Here is a 20,996-nt window from a genome sequence, read left to right on the forward strand (position 1 = left end):
ACTTCCCTTGCACACTAGTTTCCAAAGGAATGATTATCTGAATAAAAATTGAAAATCATTTCTAAAAAGTTGAACTTACATGTTTAAAGACACAAATAACAGCTCCCTGCAAGGCTTGAAAGGACATATGGATATAATGACCGCTCCAAGCAAAAAATTGAGGGGAAAGAACCGAATGCCCATTGAAGAGAAGCAATTTATTAAGTTATTGGGTAACAGTAGATCAATTAAAGTAGCAAGAATCTAATTACTATCCTTGCCTTTGTTCAAACTAAATTAAGTGGTAAAATCCATTAAGTGATAAGAGTGTGTGGGGCCTCAGTGGGCACATATGTACTTTAATACAACCATAATTTGTAACTAAACGAAGACTTCCAGCTAGTTAAACTACAAACTAATAATCTATCCTTCATAAAAATGTTTTCAGTGTTAAATTTCTTCTAACATACATCAAAATCCCTGCTCAAAACCAAAATAAAGTGAAGTACTAGCACAAAAAAAGCTGGAAAAGTAAATTATGTTAATAAGGCAATATTGGTTAAAAACGTTTCTTAATTATCTGAGCAAACATTTTAGTTAATAAACTGTGGGAAACCCCAAATAAACCTACATATAAAAGAAAAGTGAGCATAACCAGTGGTAGCATAGTTTTATTTTTTTATATACTTTAGGAAACAATATACAAAGCTGAGCTCCACCATCATTTTCCAATGATGGTTGTGTGCTCAAATTACACAGATCTAGCGTATTGTGATGGCAAAAGAACAGCAGTCAGCACCTTACTTGCACAGTTAGCTACAACACAAACATCCTTCAAATTAAATGTGTCATTATAGCAATACAGGTAAACCAAGACTTTGCACAAGCCAATTACAGGCAAGGAATCCAAAACCCTTGTTGAAGTTCTTGTTTTAGTCACTGAATCACTTACAAAAAGAAAAAAAAAGTTCTTCTGTCATTCATATTTGCACAAAATGATCTCTTCTTGAAAGCTAGAGTTCTATACAAAGAAAAACAAGCATCCAACAAGGATTACTCCCAATCAGGTTTGCCAGAGCAGTTCAGCTTCCTATATGCATCAGCTGAATAAAAAGAAGGGTACCCAGTGCTTTAAACAACAAAAGTTTATTATATTTACATACATCTTTTCATGACTGACCGGCTTTCTTCCATCGTCAACAATGTTAGCAAATAACATTGGGCTTCTGTCACTATTCTTCGAGTGGCTTCTGCCGCTTAATAAATACACACATGCCCTGTATCAATCTTTCTCCGCTCCCATTTTTTTTTGTTTTAAAACAGGGCACAAATGCAAATACACAGCAATTAGGTAGGTATACAAGAAATCAATTTGTACTTTACCTACTGCAACAACCTGTACTTTTTTTTCCATACAACAGCATATCACTTATGAACTGCTGTACAGAGGAATGAAAAGTTGGTGAACCCAAGTGCCTTGACCACAATGTCTTAAGAAAAAAAATTGTAATTGCCTTGCAATGAAGAAAGCTGTCTGCAGAGCTGCTCCTGACTGGGTCTGTGGAATCTGAAGGTGCTCCATGCTAATTTGTGTACTGACCAAACTGTTCCAGTTGTTGCAGCCCGTGATGCACACTGGCTGGTGCCAGGATTCTAGGAAATGCGTATCACTGAATGATGAAAATTACCAAAGCTAGTTTGCAGACAAGTTAACATGTAAAAGGCTAGGTATTTAGCCACCTCAGCATTGATTAGTTCAGATGTCAAAGCTCTGATACACATGGCTTCCCATGGCTTCACTCTACAAAACATATTTACAACGTGAAGGATACATCTACAAGAAATCTACATTTCAAGGGTTTACAAATCAACCACTTACCTCCCCTGAATCAGAACCCTCCATACCCCCTTCCCAATCCACCCCTTTGCCCAGCCCCACGGTCCAAAGCCTTCTCAAACGCAGCTCAAATTTTAGTTTAAGACTGGGCAAACGTTTACTGTCCCTGGCTTTAAACCATGTGCAATTTCTTCACAAGTCCTCACACCATAAAGGAATTTTGATTCTTCAGTTTTTCAAGTTCTTTAATTTGTTGTCTCAAAAACAGTATCCTGTTAAAAGGGGAAGGGAGAAACTGACAGTTAACACACTGACATGTTATAACACCAAAGTTTAAAATATACAGCCAAATTGAAAGAAACGATAGATTTTTAAAAAAAGTATTATCTTCTTTGCTCTCACAAATGGCAATTTAGGTTCAGGTCTCATTTGAATGCATGAAATTGTCAAATTAAAGTATTTGGAACAAGTTATTAACTTATTTATTGAGAATTACAAATACACGTTTCTCACCATTACAGGCACAATGAAGTCAACTTTGCAGCAGGGAACATTTCAGCCACCAATACAGTAGTGTCCCATTATTTACTAATACTTTAAAATAAGATTTGTCTTGAACTGAGCTTTTATTCTTGAACAATAAAGATAAGGTTATATTTTTCTTCTAAAATTCACATGCAAAACGTGCATGCAGAATCAGGTCAAATGTCAATAATTCTCCCCTCTTAGTTTTGTTTTGCTATGTTGAGAAGAGGAGCCTGATAGGAAGAATACCAGTGAAAAAGAAAGGCTAGGTTGCACAGCAGGACAGCAATGCCATGCTCCCCCTTCTCCTATTGAAGTCAAACTACAATATACATAGTTTATGTTTCACAAATAGAGCCAGCGCCTTAAATTACTTTGGTTTGCAGAAAGTTGCAGATTTAACAATTACTTCAAAACACAATCTATCATCCTATTTTGTTATTATTGCACTGACCCAAATATGCATGGGGCAGCTACACAAAAGACTGGCAACATTCACAGGGGTTTGAATCTCTAGCATAATGACGCTCAAATTAATCACGCAGAGAAGAGTTGCTTACCTTTGCTCACGCAAAGTTGCTTGGATTTCACATACTCGAACCAACGACCTTAAATTTTTAAGCTCAGTACAAATTTCAGATATGTGAATGCTTCCCATGTTGTGTGCTTCTTCTCTCAGTCGAGATGCCTAAACATAAAATTAAAAATCAAATAAATAGGTATCGAAGATCTGCAGTAAAAGGAAAAGGAAGAAATAGTCCAACTTTCTAAACGACTTTAACATATGCTCAACTTAAAATTTTATTTGTATTGAGCTAGCCCATCAATTAATTATTTCACAATACTGACTATTTGTGTATGAAGCAGTAAATACCTCATGGAAACCTCAAGATAAATGTGCACACAAATACACATCCAGCAGACATGGGCACACACTGCAAGATCTTGGAGAGGGTGCAGAGAAGGTTTAATAAAATGATTCCAGGGCTCTTTGAAAGAGCTATTCTATTTGTTCCACTCCCTGCTCTTTCTCCATAATTCTGTAAATGTTTCCTTTTCCAATTTTTAATCCAATTCTTTGCTCAAAGGAGACTAATCCCAGCTTTTCCATATCATGCAAGTGTGGAAAAGCTGGATTGGTCTCCTTTCAGCAAAGAAGCTTATGGGAAGATTTAGTGGAGGTGCTCAAAATTATATTTATTCAAGGTGGTGATAGAAGCCATTTTGCAGGCAGGAGAGTTGATAAACAGCATAAGCAGATTTAAGACAGAATTGGCAGAAGAACCAGGGGAAGTTGAGAACATTTTTTTAATACAAAGCATTATCCTCTGGAATGGATTGCCTGAAAGGATGGTGAAAACAGAATTAATAGTGACTTTCAAAAGTGAATTGGCGAAGTATTTTGGAAAAGAAAAATTTGCAAAGCTATGGAGAAAGCAGGGAGTGGAACTAATTGAATAGCTCCTTCAAAGAGTTAGCACAGAAATGATGGGCTCAATGGCATGCTTCTTTGCAAGATTCACCTGCAATCCTGTTGCACTGAAATTAATTTCTGTACTTGGAATGCTTTTCATTGCTATTCAGCAGTATGCTGTTTTAACGTTAGAAATAAAGAGCTGTTAAAGCTGGAACACTGTTTCCTCTTTTACTGGGTTTTTTCCCAAATACCTATGCTGAGTAGGATAAATGATCCATTTTGCAATTAAAAAAGGATGGACCCAAGGGGTGAAAGTACATCCCTTAAGTTGTCAGGTGGGAGGATTTGCTGACTGTACTCATACAACACACAGAAGCAAGTCTGAGATAGCATTACGATCAGACCGGTTGAAAATGTCTTTTCCCCTTTTGCTCAGTTACTGGGTGAGTTGCATTTTTGTCCGTACCTGAACTGATGTACCTACATGCTTCTTTTAAATCAGTCTGAATTGACTAAAATATGACAGCACCCAAACAGGCAGGCAAACAGAATTGCACAATGGGCAAATAAACAGCAAATGAAATTCAAAGACTTGCATTTCTTTAGCACCCTTTTGACCATAGGGAGTCCCAAAATGTTTTACAACCAAATACTTGTGAAGTATAGTCTCTATTGTAATAGGAAACATGGCAGTCAATTTGGACAAAGCAACCTCCCCAAATAGCAATGTGGCAATGACCATATAATCTGTTTTGTGATGTTGATTCAGGGATATACATTGGCCTGGGCATTGGAGAGAATTCCCTGGCTCTTCTTCAAAATAGTGCCAAAGGATCATTTATGCCCACCAGAGGGGGCAAACAGAGCCTTAGTCGAAGGGTCATGAGGACTCGAAACGTCAACTCTTTTCTTCTCCGCCAATGCTGTCAGACCTGCTGAGTTTTTCCAGGTAATTCTGTTTTTGCCTTAGCTTAACGCTTCATTAGAAAGACATTAGAAAGCCTAAATGTACAGCACTCTCTTCAGCGTCAGCGTTGATTTTTGTGCTCAGATCCCGAAAAGGGGCTTAAATCCTCAACCTTCTGATCCAGAGATGATAGTGCCAAGAACTGTACGATGGTTTCACAATATAGTGTGAAGCGGTTCACTTTGGTGTAGAATAAGCAAGGTAAGAAACTAAAAGGGGTAGAGAAGCAGAGAGATCTGGAAATACAGATGCCCAAAATCCTCAAAGGAGCAAGATGAAAAATGCAAAGTAATTTAAAAAGACTTGCATCTGCATCTATAATTATTTTCTAGACAAAAAGAATGCAAAAGCAGAGAAGTCATGTTAAATCCAGATAAAACCTTGGCAAGAAAATACCTCCAAGTACTTTGCTGGTCTCCATAGTACAAAAGGGCATACTAAATCATTGCAGCAAGAGCAAAAAAGATCTACGGATGTTACAGTACCAGAATTGAGAGGATGCAACTATCAGGCAGGCTGGGGCCCGAGCTTGAAAAATCAAAGTGAAGACCTGATAAGCCTTTAAAATTATGAATGACTCGATAAAGTGTATGTGGAGAAACTGTTACCCCTTGCAGTGAATAGTGAGAATGTAAACTCACATGGATTGGTTGAAGCAGTTGGAGTCAACATGTTTTGGGGGTGACTTGTCGCACACGATAAGTGGGAAGGAAGGGATACAGTGACAGGATGGGAAGAGGTAATTGAGTGGACAAGGACCAGTTGGGTTGAATGACCTGTAACTTGCTGTAGGATTCTCTGCCATTTTCACAACTTCAATAGGAATCAGAGTTGCATTCTGCACATTCTTTCACACTGACAAGAGAGTTAACCCCGTATGTGAGCATTTAAGCAGTTAATTTGATGCAGGATTAAAGTTTAGTTGTAAAAAGCATCCAAAAAACAATCTCAAAAGCCAGGAACAGGATTCCAATTAGATTCAGAAATTTGTAGCCTTCCCCTTGGTAAGTAAATGAGTTAAGCTCCACTTTCGGATTGTAAGTTGTTCTCTGCAGTAGCCCTGTCAGTTACAAACATAAAATACAAAATGCTTCCCTCACTTCTAGGATTTCTTGATTGTCTCCCCACTGTGCAGCCTTAAAGTCCAACATGGTAGTTCAGTTTCAAATTTCACTGTCTAGCCTCCCTAAATATCTATTCTGATCTCTGCGACATTGCTTGCCTCTACCTGAAGCTCATTCCCAACTGCAAATGAAATGTGTGCATGCAAGTCAGCTCCAGTCTCCATTACTACAATGCCCTTCTCCTCACAATCCCCAACCCCATAAATTGCATTTTCTCCACCTCCACACTGGGCCTGTCTGTCTCACAATTGAAAACTCTTCCTAAATTCCTCAGTTGCTTTTGGCATATTTGCTTTCAGCCACCAGAAGCTGGTGAGTGTTCAAAGGCATTAATTAGCTGGATGGTGAGTTTTAAAATTTTATCCCTCTGAACGGGGGCACAGTTTAAGCTGGAACTGGGGAGACATAAGTTTATAGCTTGACTAGTTAAGCTGCTCAATATAACTACAGACAACAGTTGAGTTATATTTCTAAACCTGAAACCTAATTACTTAAATAAAACACAATAAAGATGGCAAGGCAGATGATGTGGTGCAGTTGTAACATGAGAGCTGATGGATCCCAGTGTGATCCACAGCAAACACATGGCAGTAAGCTTCTGCAGCTCCTGAAATGGTGGATCTAAGTTGATGAGCTGGGGTCAGAACTTTAGACACTGATGTATCAGAAAGGGGAAGTTACCTGGAAACTGTGTGCCAGGAGGCAGTCACACACAAGGCTACGTACTTCAGATTTGGTCAGTGGTCAGAGAAAGGAAGAGATAGGTATGGGAACCCAGAAGGTAGTGATGGAGGAGCCTCAGTCTCTGCAATTGTCCAACAAGTCTGAGGTTCTAGCAATTTGTGTAGGCAAGAGCAGGGACTGCAGGATGGATGAGAAACTGAGCACAGCACCATGGTGCAGGGAGCCTTTCAAGTGGGGGGAGTAAAAAGGAATGTAGAGTACTGGGAACAGTATAGTTAGGGGGTTTGATACTGTTCTTTGATACTGTGCAAGTCCTGAAGGCTGTGTTCCCTGCCCGATGCAAGGGTATCCAGTTGTCGTAGTGCACATGGGTGCTAACAACATAGGCAGAACTAAGAAAGAGGTTCTGCAGATGGAATATGAGCCATTAAGCACCTAAATTAACAAGCAGAACTACAAATTAATAGTCTCTGGATTACAACCAAGCCACAAACAAATAGGAATAGGGTAAATAAGATCAGAAAGTTGAATGTGTGGCTCAAAGATTGGTGTGGGAGAAATGGGTTGCAATTCATGGCACCAGTATTGGGGAAGGAGGGAGCTGTACCATTGGGACAGTCTTCACCTGAACTGCACTGGGACCATTGTCCTGGCGAGTTGTAGAAGTAGGGCAGTACAGATGGTTTCAAAATAAATAGTGGGAGGTGGAGCAGGTGAAGGGGGGTTCACATGAGGAGAGATTTGGGAAGTTCAAGAAAAGGGCAAAACAATAGTGCAGGGTAGCTGTACAGGTAATAGTAATCAGAGTATGACATGAAGGGATACAGCGTATAAACATAGGCAAACATGGTCAGAGAAAGCTGTTCTTAAGCTAACAAACAGAGGGAAGGGTTCAAACAGTTCAGGCAAAAGTATATTGATGTGGGTAAAGCTGAGTGGGATAGAAAGAGGCAGACAGTTTAGCAGTAATAGCGCAGAAGTTCAATGCATGGATTAGTAGTAAAAAAATAAAATTGAAGTCACTATCAGAATATGCAAAGCTTTTTTTATATTGATTCACGTGATGTGGGCTTCGCTGGCAGGGCCAGCATTTATTACCCATCCCTAGTTGCCCTTGAGAGGGTGGTGATGAGTTGCCTTCTTGAACCACTGCAGTCCATGTGCTGTAGGTACACCACGGTGCTGTTAGGAAGGAAGTTCCAGGGTTTAGACTCAGTGACAGTGAAGAAACAGCGATATATTTCCAAGTCAGGATGGTGAGTGACTTGGAGGGGAACTTCCAGGTGGTGGTGTTCCATCTATTGGGTCCCTTGTCCTTCTAGAAGGTAATGGTCGTGGGCTTGGGCTTGGAAGGTGCTGCCGAAGGAGCCTTGGTGAGTTTCTGCAAGTGCATCTTGTCGATGGTACACACTGCTGCCACTGTGCATCAATGGTGGAGGGAGTGAATGTTTGTGGAAGGGGTGCCAATCAAGAGGGTTGCTTTGTCCTGGATGGTGTCAAGCTTTAGTGTTGTTGGAGCTGCACTCAGCCAGGCAAGTGGGGAGTATTCCATCACACTCCTGACTTGTGCCTTGTAGCTGGAGGACAGGCTTTGGGGAGTCAGGTTGTGAGTTGCTCGCCACAGGATTCCTAGCCTCTGGGCTGTTCTTGTAGTCACAGGATTTATATGGCTAGTCCAGTTCAGTTTCTGGTCAGTGGTATTCAGGGATAGCAATGCCATTCAATGTCAAGGGGTGATGGTTAGATTCTCTCTGGTTGGAGATGGTCATTGCCTGGCACTTGTGTGACTCGAATGTTACTTGCCACTTGTCAGCCAAAGCCTGGCTATTGCCCAGGTCTTGCTGCATTTGAACAGTATCTGAGTTGCCGCAAATGGTGCTGAACATTGTGCAATTGTCAGCGAACATCCCCATTTCTGGCCTTATGATGGAGCAGCTGAAGATGGTTGGGCCGAGGACACTACCCTGAGGAACTCCTGCAGTGATGTCCTGAAAGTGAGATGATTAACCTCCAACAACTTCAATCATCTTCCTTTGTACTAGACAAGTTTCCAGCCAGTAGAGAGTCCTCCCCGATTCCCATTGATTCCAGTTTTGCTTGGGCTCCTTGATACCGTACTCAGTCAAATGCTGATGTCAAGGGTAGGCCATTCAACCTCAAGCCTGTTCTGCCATTCAATGAAATCATGGCTGATTTGTATCCTAACTCCACCCTCCTGCCGTGGCTCCATATCCTTTAATTCCAAGGGCTAGAAAAATCTATCAAGCCAAGATTTAAAATTATTAATTGTCTTGGCAATTAAATTTATCTTTCATTTAATACAAATGTTAGGTGGATAGTTTGCTCAGCTCAGAAAATTTTCAAGTTTTATAAATGACACATGCAGAGGGCAGCATAACAGTTGTACTGCACTAATTTCTCACTTGCCTAATGCTGACCGGAATTGAAAGGGTTATGCGACTGTCAAGAATGGTTTGCTTAAGGGTAATGATAATACCACTCGCTCCAATTCAGCAACTATTATACAGAAAAATAGTTGAATTTTGCAGGGCTACCACATAAACTGTATTAAGTATAAACTTCCTGAATAATTATGAAACAAGCCCATTTAACTATTAAAAATTATGTCACAGCACCAAGATAAAACATGAGCAAACCTAAGCATATTATCTTGTGTAAATGAAAATTTATGAATGTTAAATGAACTAGTTGCGAGCCAAGATTGTTAGCCCAACTCAAACCAATTTTATATAGCCATGTATTTTGATAGTCCACAGCTCGGATAGATCACTGAAATTATACTGAGAAAATGCTGTTAACGTAAGTCACCAGGGAAAAATTCACGAAGCAACAGAATACAGAGCAAAGGCAAACCAAACATATTCCGAAGCTTTAACTTCCTTGAAGCATCCCCTAACAAAGTTTGTATAAACTACTTCAAAACAAAAACAGCCATGCACTTACTTGCTTTTCCGCATGATCAGCAGGCCAACCTTGAACATGTTTTATAAGATTTTCATTGAAGTGCGCTGCGAGTGTCGGCGTCAACGAACACGAGGAACGTGCTGACGTGGCTGACTGTACTGAAGATGCACTGTTACTTGCAATGTGATTTGGACTTGGCGATGGACTTCTCTGGTTGCTGTAAAAATTTAAATAGTTATGTTTCAAACCAGTTTTTCGACCTTTCAAAAGTGATTTGATATCACTAAAATTAGGACAAAACATTTTCCTTTGAGTAAAGAGCCTCAAATTACAGCTTCCAAATTTAGTCACTCAACTTTCAGTTGACAGCAAAGTGAATTTTTGTTCTTGAAAAAAATCACATTATGGCAACAGAAATAAACAGTTTCACCCTACAACTGAAAACATTAAGCATTGTGAGAAGTGTCGGAGAATATAAATCGAATATCAATGTCAGCCACAGCTCAGCGGTAGCATATTTGCCTCAGAGTCAGAAAGTTTAACTCCCATTCAGAGACATCAACACAATGCAGACTGATGCTTCCATGCAGTACCGAAAGTAAATGACACTACTGGAGGAGCCATCTTTTGGGATGTGGTATTAAACCATGGCCCCATCCGTCTGCTTAGGTGGTGCAAAAGATCCAATAGCACAATTTCAAAGATCAAGGGAAGTTCTTCTTGTTGTCGAATAATGTTTATCCTTCAACACAAAAAACAAATTATATGCTCATTAACACATTGCTGTTGTGGGGTCTTTCCATGAGCAAACTGGCTGTGTTTTCAACAGTACAAAGCGGATGACATCTCATAACTGTACTTACCTTGGGATGCTGAGATTGTGGAAGTGCCCTATAAATACAAGTCTTGGTTTCTGATAAGATATCCTACAAGGTGAAATCTGGTTCATATACTTTCAAGTCAACTAACATTAATTTTCAAGCAGCCAAAGTTTTATTTTAAAGACTTCATCCAATAGCTCAGGGATTCCATTCCACCCCCACAACAGCCCCAAAACCCACTTTTTATAGGCCACTTAATACCTGGCTTTCTCTCCCCGACAATTGCTGAATTATTTATTTTGTATCTTTTTAAATGAAGTGTCCGGTTCTGTTCATGCATGCCTTTAAAAACTCCGAATTGCTACCACCATCTCTGGGCGCAAATGTCAATCAACTTTTCTCTCAATTACTTCTGCAATACAACTTTGAATATAGCACTATACTTCTTCAAACTTGAATTAACCCCTCTATCTGCATTTGCAAACACTTTACGAATAAAAAATTCAAATTTCACAAATTTTAGTTCCAATTACTGGCACAAAACCCAAATTAGTAAGCAACATTTAATGCAAAGTGAACATATGCCAAATAGCTAATCGTAAAGGTTGAAGCCACTTGATGCTTAATTTGCAGCAAAATATTATTCATTAACCCTCAATGTGAGTAAGGACATCAAAGTACCCAGACACACCAAACAACTGTAGCATTATAAATGTCATCCTGTCTGAGATTAATTAACTAAGCACATTACTGCAATCAAAGCTGGAATCTTCTGGCTCAGTATTAAACAAGACAGTGTATAAAACTGTTTCTAGTTTGCCAGCATGTTGTCACTATTGGGGTAGCTGTAGTTAAGAATCCACTGAAGAATTTAAAACAAAAACTTAGATTTAAAAGTGCCAGGAAGATATAATAATTTTCATAAAGTTATTGGAATGGATTGTAATGGGGTCTGTGTCTATGCATGTGTGCGTGTGTGTTGAGTGACTTAATTGAATTAAAGGCAGCTGATTTGAAGGCTTTGATATATAAGATAAGGTAGGTTTAAAATGTTAAACAGGTAAACATGGAGGAAGTTTTAGAGTGTGAGGTGTGAAGGGAGCAATTGCATTTTTAAACAAACCAGACAAGCTTGAATTCAAAAGAGGGGATAAAATGTTACATCTAGCCAGAGAAGTTTAGAAACTGTGTTTACTTATCCCAAACATTACTGGTAAAATTGGTACTGTGATACATTTTTATTATTAGGGAGGTAAAGTCCAAAGACAGTGAAACAATAGGGATTTGGATTCAATGGGGAAAAATATGTATAAAGGAGATAAGGCTGTGTGTAAGGGCAGGAATTCTAAGATCCAACACAAGTGTGAAAAGACTCCAGCACCTAAGCCACAAGCTGCTGTCTACAAGGAACAGAAGCTGATAAAAACTCACTTTGAATTCAACTGTTCGGAGTATTGTATGTTACTTTGCCTGGGTCTTTTAAAATCTGTGTGTCTTACTGTTGCCTTAATGGAGGTGTAACTGGGGGTTAGATTAATTAGGGGATTTAGAAGTTATCATAGCAGTAATTTGTAGATCCAAGTATGTGCTTAAAATCATTTCTTCTATTAATAAAGGTTTAATCTAGTATTGTAAGAAAGCTATAAGACTTGGTGGCCTTCTTTTCACTGAATTCAAAGCTTACACCTCAAAATAAGTATGAATTGCAAATAGTTGCGGCAGCTGCTTTAAGTTTCCCTCTGGGATTTGGGCAGCTTGGCATTTACCATCCGTCTGCCATGACAAAATACTGTTGTTTTAACAACTTTCACAGTACTGACATTCAATGCGGTTATCTTTACATAATGAAAATATGATTAGCCCAAGCAAGAATTTAATGCACATAACCAAGTGTAAAAATACAGATTCATGGACATGTGTACATACACACACCTGTCAGAACTTGGCACATAGCTCAGGTCAGCGCACTAACTTTGATCATCAGTAGGGACATTAGACATGGAAAAGAATCAAGCAGAAGCCAAATCTCAAAGGGCTTACATTTAAAATGCTAATGATAATGCATAACTCTGCATTTACAGTAAAATATAGTGCTTGCCAAGTTTCTCTGAACCAAATATCTGACAGAGTTCTATTTCCGCTCAACACACATACCTCCAGCTTCACTGCTGGAAATGTGAATCATTGTTCAGGAACTGGGTACGGCTATAATTCTTTTAATATACCAACGGCCATGGAGGAATTTGAAACAAGGATGAGAATTTTGACTAGGGGTCAGTGTAGGCCAGCAAGCACAGGGGTGTTGGGTGAATAGGATTCGGTGCAAGTTGAGTGTGGGTAGCAGAATTTTGGATGAGCTCAAGATAATGGAGGATGGAAGGCCAGCCAGAGATTTTTTTTAAAAATAGTCAAGGTATGGTTCAGGATTTCAGCAGCAGATTCAGAGTGCAAACTGGGAATGTTATGGAGCTGGAGGAAGGTAGTCTTGATCATGGTATGGATAAAGGATGAGACGTTCATTTTGGGATCAAATACTGCACTAAGGTTCTCAAAATTGACAAGCTTGTAAAACACCCAGCGAGGCAGATTGGATGCAGCATCTTTGTACCAAGCAAAAAAAATTCTTGAATTTTGGCAGGTGTCATGCTGCCATGAAAACAGAGGCTTTGATAAAAAAAACAAGGAACAAATGTGAGACCAAAGTGGCTTATGGTAAAATACACAGTCAAATTTCTTTGTTCCAAAAGAGGCCAACAAAAATGAAGCGTTAATGTTCTTCAAATGCAAGAACAAACCAAGGCTTCACTCTTAAGAATATGCCCTTTTATACTTAAAAGAATGGGAATCAAATGGCTGAGATCTCAGCCTCAAAGACATTTCAAAAGCTTAAAAGAAACTTGTATTTTTATTGTGACCAGCCTAGTCTGTTCCTGCAGTAGTTGAAAGCAAATAAGGGACATAAATATTTTACACCTTGCCTTCATTCCATACACAGAAACAAAGATGGAAAAATATTTAATCTGGTTGGAAATATTAATCTTATTGGTGCCATCCTACACAACAGAGAGTGTTTACTGTGAAGACAAGGTTTCGTCTTCACAAAGACCCTAAGATGGTTCGTCTTACAAATGCTACTATGGACTGGCAAGTTGTTGAGACTGAGTAGGTTACTCCTTAAATACTTGATGCAAGTTCAGTCTGACAGCTTTACTAAATATTTAGTCATCAGCAATACTGTCAAGCTATTCTTGATTCTGTACAGTGAAGATTCCAACCCAAAGTAGAACGATTTGAATGGTTCATCAACAAATCATGATGGTGAAACGTTACTTCTTTCTAGGAGACGTTTAAATTACTAACGAAATGTGACCAAAATTAAGAAAGCAAAAGGTTTGAGGATAGGAAAACAATTATCGTTCCAGGTACTGTTTGTACAATGAGAAAGGGAGCAAGTAACTTGACAGTGGCGTGAGGGGCATTCCCCATCAGATCCTTCCAGTACACCTGAAGTCTCTGCACCACCACACACTGCCCTCAAAACATCAGCAGTGGGGAAAAGACCATCACACATCTCCTTCTGGAATGTGTCTTTGTAAAGCAGGTCTGGAAAAAGATGCAATGGTTTTGATCGAGGTTCATCTTATGCAGCTCCATAACACAGGATTCTGTGCTCTACAGACCGTTTCCCAGGGACACACACAGACAAATATTAACCGCTCTGGAGGGTCATCAGTTCTGTGAAAGATGCATTTTGGTCTACCAAAAACTTGTTGGTCATTCAGTGCAAAGAGTTGCCCATGGCAGAGTGTTGCAAACTGTCACATTGCTAGGTCCTGTTGCAAACTGTCCTATTGCTAGTTCCAAGACTATGTGCTGAGGGACAGACAAAAGTTTGGGACCGCCACTACAAAGGAGATGTGGGGAAAGGCCACCAGCTACAGCCTTTCCACCATAGTGCAAGAGGCAAGGAACTGTGTAGAACCCCTCGGACTGTATGCTTGTCATTGAATGTATTTACATACATATGAACAAGGGCGAGTAGGCCATTCAGCCCCTCAAGCCTGCTCCACCATTTAATAAGGTCATGGCTGACCTGATAGTCACCTAAAAAGTGCAAAACAAAAACAAAAACAAAACTACCTGGAAAAACTCAGCAGGTCTGGCAGCATCGGCAGAGAAGAAAAGAGTTGACGTTTCGAGTCCTCATGACCCTTCGACAGAACTTGAGTTCGAGTCCAAGAAAGAGTTGAAATATAAGCTGGTTTAAGGTGTGTGTGTGGGGGGTGGAGAGAGAGAGAGAGAGAGAGAGAGAGAGAGGTGGAGTGGGGGTGTGGTTGTAGGGACAAACAAGCAGTGATAGAAGCACATCATCAAAAGATGTCAACAACAATAGTACAAAAGAACACATAGGTGTTAAAGTTAAAGTTAGTGATATTATCTAAACAAATGTGCTAATTAAGAATGGATGGTAGGGCACTCAAGGTATAGCTCTAGTGGGGGTGGGGAGAGCATAAAAGATGTAAAAAAAAAAAATTTTTTTTTTTCTTTTTCTCTTTTTATAATGGAAATAGGTGGGAAAAGGAAAATCTATATAATTTATTGGAAAAAAAAAGGAAGGGGGAAACAGAAAGGGGGTGGGGATGGGGGAGGGAGCTCACGACCTAAAGTTGTTGAATTCAATATTCAGTCCGGATGGCTGTGAAGTGCCTAGTCGGAAGATGAGGTGTTGTTCCTCCAGCTTGCGCTGGGCTTCACTGGAACAATGCAGCAAGCCAAGGACAGACATGTGGGCAAGAGAGCAGGGTGGAGTGTTAAAATGGCAAGCGACAGGGAGGTTTGGGTCATTCTTGCGGACAGACCGCAGGTGTTCTGCAAAGCGGTCGCCCAGTTTACGTTTGGTCTCTCCAATGTAGAGGAGACCACATTGGGAGCAACGAATGCAGTAGACTAAGTTGGGGGAAATGCAAGTGAAATGCTGCTTCACTTGAAAGGAGTGTTTGGGTCCTTGGACGGTGAGGAGACAGGAAGTGAAGGGGCAGGTATTGCATCTTTTGCGTGGGCATGGGGTGGTGCCATAGGAGGGGGTTGAGGAGTAGGGGGTGATGGAGGAGTGACCAGGGTGTCCCGGAGGGAGCGATCCCTACGGAATGCCGATAGGGGGGGTGAAGGGAAGATGTGTTTGGTGGTGGCATCATGCTGAAGTTGGCGGAAATGGCGGAGGATGATCCTTTGAATGCGGAGGCTGGTGGGGTGATAAGTGAGGACAAGGGGGACCCTATCATGTTTCTGGGAGGGAGGAGAAGGCGTGAGGGCGGATACGCGGGAGATGGGCCGGACACGGTTGAGGGCCCTGTCAACGACCATGGGTGGAAAACCTTGGTTAAGGAAGAAGGAGGACATGTCAGAGGAACTGTTTTTGAAGGTAGCATCATCGGAACAGATGCGACGAAGGAACTGAGAGAATGGGATGGAGTCCTTACAGGAAGCGGGGTGTGAGGAGCTGTAGTCGAGATAGCTGTGGGAGTCGGTGGGTTTGTAATGGATATTGGTGGACAGTCTATCACCAGAGATTGAGACAGAGAGGTCAAGGAAGGGAAGGGAAGTGTCAGAGATGGACCACGTGAAAATGATGGAGGGGTGGAGATTGGAAGCAAAATTAATAAGTTTTTCCAAGTCCCGACGAGAGCATGAAGCGGCACCGAAGTAATCATCGATGTACCGGAGAAAGAGTCGTGGAAGGGGGCCGGAGTAGGACTGGAACAAGGAATGTTCCACATACCCCATAAAGAGACAGGCATAGCTGGGGCCCATGCGGGTAGCCACACCTTTTATTTGGAGGAAGTGAGAGGAGTTGAAGGAGAAATTGTTCAGCGTGAGAACAAGTTCAGCCAAACGGAGGAGAGTAGTGGTGGATGGGGATTGTTCGAGCCTCTGTTCGAGGAAGAAGCTAAGGGCCCTCAGACCATCCTGGTGGGGGATGGAGGTGTAGAGGGATTGGACGTCCATGGTGAAGAGGAAGCGGTTGGGGCCAGGGAACTGGAAATTGTTGATGTGACGTAAGGTGTCAGAGGAATCACGGATGTAGGTGGGAAGGGACTGGACAAGGGGAGAGAGAAGGGAGTCAAGATAACGAGAAATGAGTTCTGTGGGGCAGGAGCAAGCTGAGACAATCGGTCTACCGGAGCAGTTCTGTTTGTGGATTTTGGGTAGGAGACAGAAGCGGGCCGTCCGAGGTTGGGCGACTATCAGGTTGGAAGCTGTGGGAGGGAGATCCCCAGAGGAGATGAGGCCAGTGACAGTCCTGGAAACAATGGCTTGATGTTCAGTGGTGGGGTCATGGTCCAGGGAGAGGTAGGAGGAAGTGTCTGCGAGTTGACGCTCAGCCTCCGCGAGGTATTAATTATCACATTCGTTTAGATAATATCACCAACTTTAACACCTATGTGTTCTTTTGTACTATTGTTGTTGACATCTTTTGATGATCTGCTTCTATCACTGCTTGTTTGTCCCTACAACCACACCCCCACTCCACCTCTCTCTCTCCGCCCCCCCACACACACACCTTAAACCAGCTTATATTTCAACTCTTTCTTGGACTCGAATTCAAGTTCTGTCGAAGGGTCATGAGGACTCGAAACGTCAACTCTTGTCTTCTCCGCCGATGCTGCCAGACCTGCTGAATTTTTCCAGGTAATTCTGTTTTTGTTTTTGTTTTGGATTTCCAGCATCCGCAGTTTTTTTGTTTTTACCTAAAAAGTGCATCCCGTTGACCACTGATAGCCTATCACCCACTTGCTTTCCAAGAATCTATCCACCTTTGCCTTAAAAACATTCAAATGCTCTGCTTCCACCACTGTTTCAGGAAGAGTTCCACAGGCTCATGAGCGCAGTGAAAACATTTCACCTCATCTGTTTTAAATGGGCGAACCATTATTTTTAAAACAGAGACCCCTAGTTCAAGATTATGCCACAGAGAAAACATCCTCTCCACGTCCACCCACCACAGCTCCCACAACACTCAAGGAACTTGACACTGACCAGGACAAAGCAGCCTGCTTGATTGTTTGTGGATGTGGTGCCATTCACTCCCTCCACCACCAACGCACAACAACAGGGTGTATCCTGTTGCATTGCAACAACTCACAAAGGCTCCTTTAGCACACCTTCCAAACCCATGACCTCTCTCACCTAGAAAGACGAGGGCAGCAGACACATGGGAACACCACCACCTGGAAATTCCCCTCCAAGTCACTCATCATACTGACTTGGAAATGTATCACCATTCCTTCACTGTCACTGGGTCAAAATACTGGAACTCTCTCCCTAACAGCACTGTGGGTCTGCCTACACCACATGGACTGCAGCAGTTCAAGAAGGCAGCTCACCACCACCTTCTCAAGGGCAACAAATGCTGGCCCAGCCAGCAAAGCCCACATCCCGTGAATGACTATTAAAAAAAATCTTGTCAAAAACCCTCAGGATCTTATGTTTCAATCAATTTGCCTCTTACTCTTCTAAACTCAAGCGGATACAAGCCTCGTCTATCCAACCTTTCCTCATAAGACAACCCGCCCATTCCAGGAATTAGTCTCATAAACCTTCTCTGAACTGCTTCTGGCACATTTACATCCTTCCTGAAGTAAGGTGAACAATACTTTACACAGTGCTCCAAATGTGGTCTCACCAGTGCCCTGTACAACTGAAGCATAACTTCCCCTCACAATAAATTATAACATTCTATTAGCTTTCCTAATTACATGTTGGACTTGCATGGTAGCCTTTTGAGATTCATGCACTGGACACCCAGATCCCTCTGCACCTTAGAGCTCTGCAGTCTCTCACCTTTTAGATACTATGCTTCTCTTTTATTCTTCCTGCCAAAATAGACAATTTCACATTTTCCCACATTATACTCCATCTGCCAGATCTTTGCCCACTCACTTAACCTATCTACATCTGTTTGTAGCCTCCTTATGTCCCCTTCACAACTAACTTCCCAACCTATCTTTGTGTCATCAGCAAATTTGGCAACCATCCCTTCAAACCTTTCATCCAAGTCATTTATATAAATTGCAAAGAGTTGAGATCCCAGCACTGATCCCTATGGCACGCCGCTCTTTACATCTTGCCAACCTGAAAAGACCCATTTATGCCTACTCTCTGCTTCCTGTTAGCTAGCCAATCTTCTATTCGTGCCAATATGTTGCCTCCATACCATGAGCTTTCATTTTCTGCAATAACCTTTATGTGGCACTTTATCAGATGCCTTCTGGAAAAGAAAAATTTAGTAAATGCAATAGTATTGAGACTCCAAAGAATGTAACGTGCTCTATGGAGAAAAGGTAAATATTATTGCACTTTCAATAATGCCCGATTTGAAATATTTTGGCATGATCTTTTAGATATTTGATAAATAAAGTATATTTTTGGGGAAAAAAGCATGAATCTGACTAAGATTTTGTGCACTGGAGTTACTGTGCAGGTATGGACCCAGGATTAAGTCAAATAGTTACAGATGTTAAAGGGTATGTTACGCAGCACAAAATTTTTCTCAAGGCTACTGCGAGTGAACATCAACTTCCGCTGCCACTGATACGCTTACAACTTCTTTACGAGAGATTAGTAAGCTCATGGAAGCATTTCTCCAAAATGGAAATTCTGCTTACAATTCAAATTTACCCCCTTTCATTTACCAGCAGATGGCAATATGCCATGTAATAATAACAGAAAATGTTGGGAAAACTCAGCAGGTCTAGCAGCATCTGTGGGGAAAATGAGTTAACCTTTCGAGTCCGTATGACCCTTATTCAGAGATGAAGAGAAGTGGAAACATGATGAAATTCATACTGTTTAAGGGCGGTGGAGCAAGTGCAGCCGGATAGAAGGCCAGCAATAGGTGGGGACACAAAGGAAAGATTGACAAAGATGTCATGAACTAAGGGACAAAAGGAGTGTTAGTGGTAAGGGCTAAAAAAGGTGCCGATAGTGGCGTAAAGGTAAGAAAGCAGAATGTGATAATAGCAGAACAAGGGTAACATTGTGTGAAAGAACAATATGGAACAAGTAACAGGTGGCCCTTTGGGGATGGGGTGGGGGGGAGGGGGCTATGGTGGTGAAAAAAAGGATAGAAAATGTGACAGAAGGAGGTATGAAAATGGGGATAAAACCATGGATAAATGAATACAAATAAAAATAAGTGGATAAACAATAGAAATGAATGTAGCAAAATAAGGTTTGAAAAAGGGGTGAGGATGGAGGAGAGAGTTCTTGGTCTGAAGTTGTTGAACTCAATGTAAAGTCCAGAAGGCTGTTAAGTGCCTAATCGGAAGTTGGGCTTCAGTGGAACATTGCAGCAGGCCAAGGGCAGCTATGTGGGCATGAGGGCAGGATGGTGTGTTGAAATGGCAAGGGACAGGAAGATCTGCATCGTGCTTGCGGACTGACCGGAGGTGTTCCACAAAGCAGTCATCCAGTCTGCGTTTGGTCTCCTCGATGTAGAAGAGGCCATCTTGGGAGCAGCGAACGCAGTAGACCAAATTGAAGGAGATGCAAGTGAAGCGCTGCTGCACCTGAAAGGAGTGTTTGGGCACTTGGGTGGTGAGGAGGGAGGAGGTAAAGGGTTGCACCTTCTGTGATTGCATGGGAAGGTGCCATGGAAAGGGGATGAGGTGTTAGAGGTGATAGAGGAGTGGACCAGGGTGTCCGGGAGGGAACTGTCCCTACGGAATGCTGACAAAGAGAGTGAGGAGAACATGTGTTTGGTGGTAGCATCATGCTGGAGTTGGCGGAATTGGGAGAGGATGATCCTTTGAATGCGGAGGCTGGTGGGGTGGAGAGGGAGGACAAGGGGACCCTATCATGCTTCCGGGAGAGAGGGAAAGATGTCAGGACAGAGGCACGGGAGATAGGTCGGACACAGTTAAGGGCCCTGTCAACCACAGCTAGTGGGGGATCCTCAGTTAAAGAAGGAAGAAAGACATGTCAGAAGCATCGGAACAGATGTGATGGAGGCGAGGGAACTGAGAGAATGGGATGAACTTCTCACAAGGAGCAGGGTGTGAGGAGCTGTAGTCGAGGTAGCTGTGGGAGTCGGTGGGCTTGTAATGAATATTGGTAGACAATCTACTACCAGAAATAGAGGCAGAGAGGTCAGGGAAGGGAATTGTCAGAGATGGACCATGTGAAGGTGATAGAGGGGTGGAAATTGAAAGCAAAATAGATACATTTTTCCAGGTCCAGGCAAGGGCATGAAGCGGCACCAAAACAGTCATCGATGTACTGAAACAGTGTTTTGGGGAGAGGCCTGAGTAGGGCTGAAACAAGGAAGTTCCCCATACCCCATAAAGAGACAAGCATAACTGGAACCCATGCAGGTACCCAAAGCCACACCTTTTATTTGAAGGAAGTGAGGGAAGTTTAAGGAGAAATTTTCAGTGAGAGAACAAGTTCAGCCAGAAGGAGGAGAGTAGTGTTGGATGGTGATTGTTCGGGCCTCTGTTCAAGGAAGAAGCGGAGAGCCCTAAAACCATCCTGGTGGGGGATGGAGGTGTAGAGGGATTGGACATCCATGATGAAGAGGAGACCAGGGAACTGGAAATTGCTGGTATGACGTCGGGCATCAGAGGAATTGCGGATGTTGATGGGAAGAGAATGGACAAGGGCAGAGAGAACTGAGTCAAGATAGGAAGAAATGAGTTCCGTGGGGCAGGAACAGGCT

General features: G+C 41.9%; 1 protein-coding gene across 3 annotated transcripts in view; it reads right to left on the reverse strand.

The window, feature by feature from the left end:
* Positions 1-634: 634 nt before the first annotated feature.
* waca (WW domain containing adaptor with coiled-coil a) overlaps positions 635-20,996 on the reverse strand; it is a 115,354-nt gene continuing 94,992 nt past the window's right edge. For all 3 annotated transcript variants that reach the window (XM_041184095.1, XM_041184096.1, XM_041184094.1), the window contains 3 exons: positions 9,498-9,675; positions 2,902-3,029; positions 635-2,088 (listed from right to left, as the gene is read on the reverse strand). In XM_041184095.1, coding sequence (XP_041040029.1) covers positions 2,019-2,088; positions 2,902-3,029; positions 9,498-9,675 — 376 coding nt within the window. In that variant the 3' untranslated portion in view covers positions 635-2,018. The remainder of the gene's footprint in view (positions 2,089-2,901; positions 3,030-9,497; positions 9,676-20,996) is intronic.

The sequence above is a fragment of the Carcharodon carcharias genome, chromosome 3, assembly GCF_017639515.1.
Source record: "Carcharodon carcharias isolate sCarCar2 chromosome 3, sCarCar2.pri, whole genome shotgun sequence".
Lineage (NCBI taxonomy): Eukaryota > Metazoa > Chordata > Chondrichthyes > Lamniformes > Lamnidae > Carcharodon > Carcharodon carcharias.